Below are 1,631 nucleotides of genomic sequence, written 5' to 3' on the forward strand. Positions count from 1 at the left end.
GCAGGTGGTGGAGGAGAAGTAAGTGAGACCTGCACCGGGTATCGAGATGTGGGGGTGCCCCCTTTGCAGCCCCATGCGTGGCAGGCTGGGGGGAGACAGCGCTGGGGACAGCAGGGCTATGAGGGAGTTTAATGAACCCCCTAATCCCTTAATCCGCTTCCTCGCCCGGGAGATGGGATTGTTTTCTCCTTTCGCGATGCACTTGGAGGGGAGGAAATGGTGGGGAAATGGGGCTTTGCAGAGGAGATGGGGGGTACCCGGGTCGGGGGGATGTTCAGACCCCGGTAACTGCCCCGTGTGGTTCACAGGATGGAGAGAGATGCCCAGTTCGCCCAGCGCAAGGCGGAGAGAGCCACGGTCAGGTCCCACTTCCGAGACAAGTACAGGCTCCCCAAGGTATGGCCGTGCTGGGCATGGGGCATACCCCATAGCGGCCGCTGGGCGGGCTCGGTTCCAGGGGAAGAGGCACCACAGCCCTTGGACGGGCGGGCTTCGAACTACAAAGCTCAAATGCAAACCAGTTCCCTTCAAAAACATCCTTCCGTGCGGATCCTGGCCCCTTCCAGTCACCCCTGAGCACCACAACCCAAACAGTGGGACTCACAGCACCCCCTGAGCCGTGCTTCATCCCCCTCTTCCTCTCTTTTGCTCCCTAAATCCAGCAGGATGAGGGGAAGCTGCCTTTACCCTGGACTCTCAGCACTGTAGCTGGGAGCAGAGCTGGAATTACACCTTCCCAGCTGGATTAGCCTGCTCCTCTCTCCGGATTATTTGGCAAGCACATCCTACCTAAAGTCCTATTTTGGAATTTCCATTCCGGTGATGAATGATTCACCAGAAACAATCTAATCAAGGGATAATTCAGCCATTCTTGGACTTGCTACAAGCTCTTCTCCCCCTAAACCCACCCTTCATTCAGCAGGAAAAAATCAGTGGTGAATACTCTAAATTGGAGCTGGGCTAATATTAGTTGGGAAAGGTCAGCTCAGCCAAGTGATATTGTTCAGATTGTTTGTTAGTGCTCAGCACCCCCCCGCTCCGAACACCCCTTTTATTGCCAGGAAATAAACAGCTGGAAAAGGAATGTTTCCCCCGCCAAAAGTGAGAAAAGGCAGAAAGAGACGGAGATTTCTTTTTATCTCCAGGGGAAACGGGGATTAGTTCAGCTCTGGCCCCCAATTCTTATTCTTTCACATGCTTGAGATGTCCCTTCTCATCTTCTGACAAGTTTCTTCTGCTCATCACTGATCCCGCTTGGCAGCCCAGCTGCCTCTTGCCGTGTCTCCCTGTGGCTCTGCAAGCCCTCATCTCCAGTGGGCACAGCCATTGAGCGTACGTGGCGCTTAACTGGCTGCTAAACCTCCCCAGCACCCGTTTACACCGATGCTGCCACTCTGAGGTCCCTTGCTGTGCACCCAGGCTCTGCTCACCCACATCCCCTCTGGGTCAGCATCCTACCCACAGCATGAGCATGACTCGAACCCCCCTCAGGGACCATCCCGCATGTACCTTAAACCAGGGAGACAGCTCAAACCCCACACTCTGGAGCGGCGTGAGCCCTTCACGTGCCCTCAGCGCCTGCAGAACCCCCTGTGGCACTCCCTGCCTGACTTTGCCCCTGCCCATTGCAG

General features: G+C 55.8%; 1 protein-coding gene across 1 annotated transcript in view; it reads left to right on the top strand.

Annotated features, from left to right (window-relative positions):
* Positions 1-1,631, top strand: part of CPLX3 (complexin 3) — a 2,008-nt gene that overhangs the window by 139 nt on the left and 238 nt on the right. Inside the window, exons 2-3 of the mRNA XM_010015210.1 lie at positions 5-18; positions 309-396. Coding sequence (XP_010013512.1) covers positions 5-18; positions 309-396 — 102 coding nt within the window. The remainder of the gene's footprint in view (positions 1-4; positions 19-308; positions 397-1,631) is intronic.

The sequence above is a fragment of the Nestor notabilis genome, unplaced genomic scaffold (assembly GCF_000696875.1).
Source record: "Nestor notabilis isolate BGI_N333 unplaced genomic scaffold, ASM69687v1 scaffold17185, whole genome shotgun sequence".
Taxonomy (NCBI): domain Eukaryota; kingdom Metazoa; phylum Chordata; class Aves; order Psittaciformes; family Psittacidae; genus Nestor; species Nestor notabilis.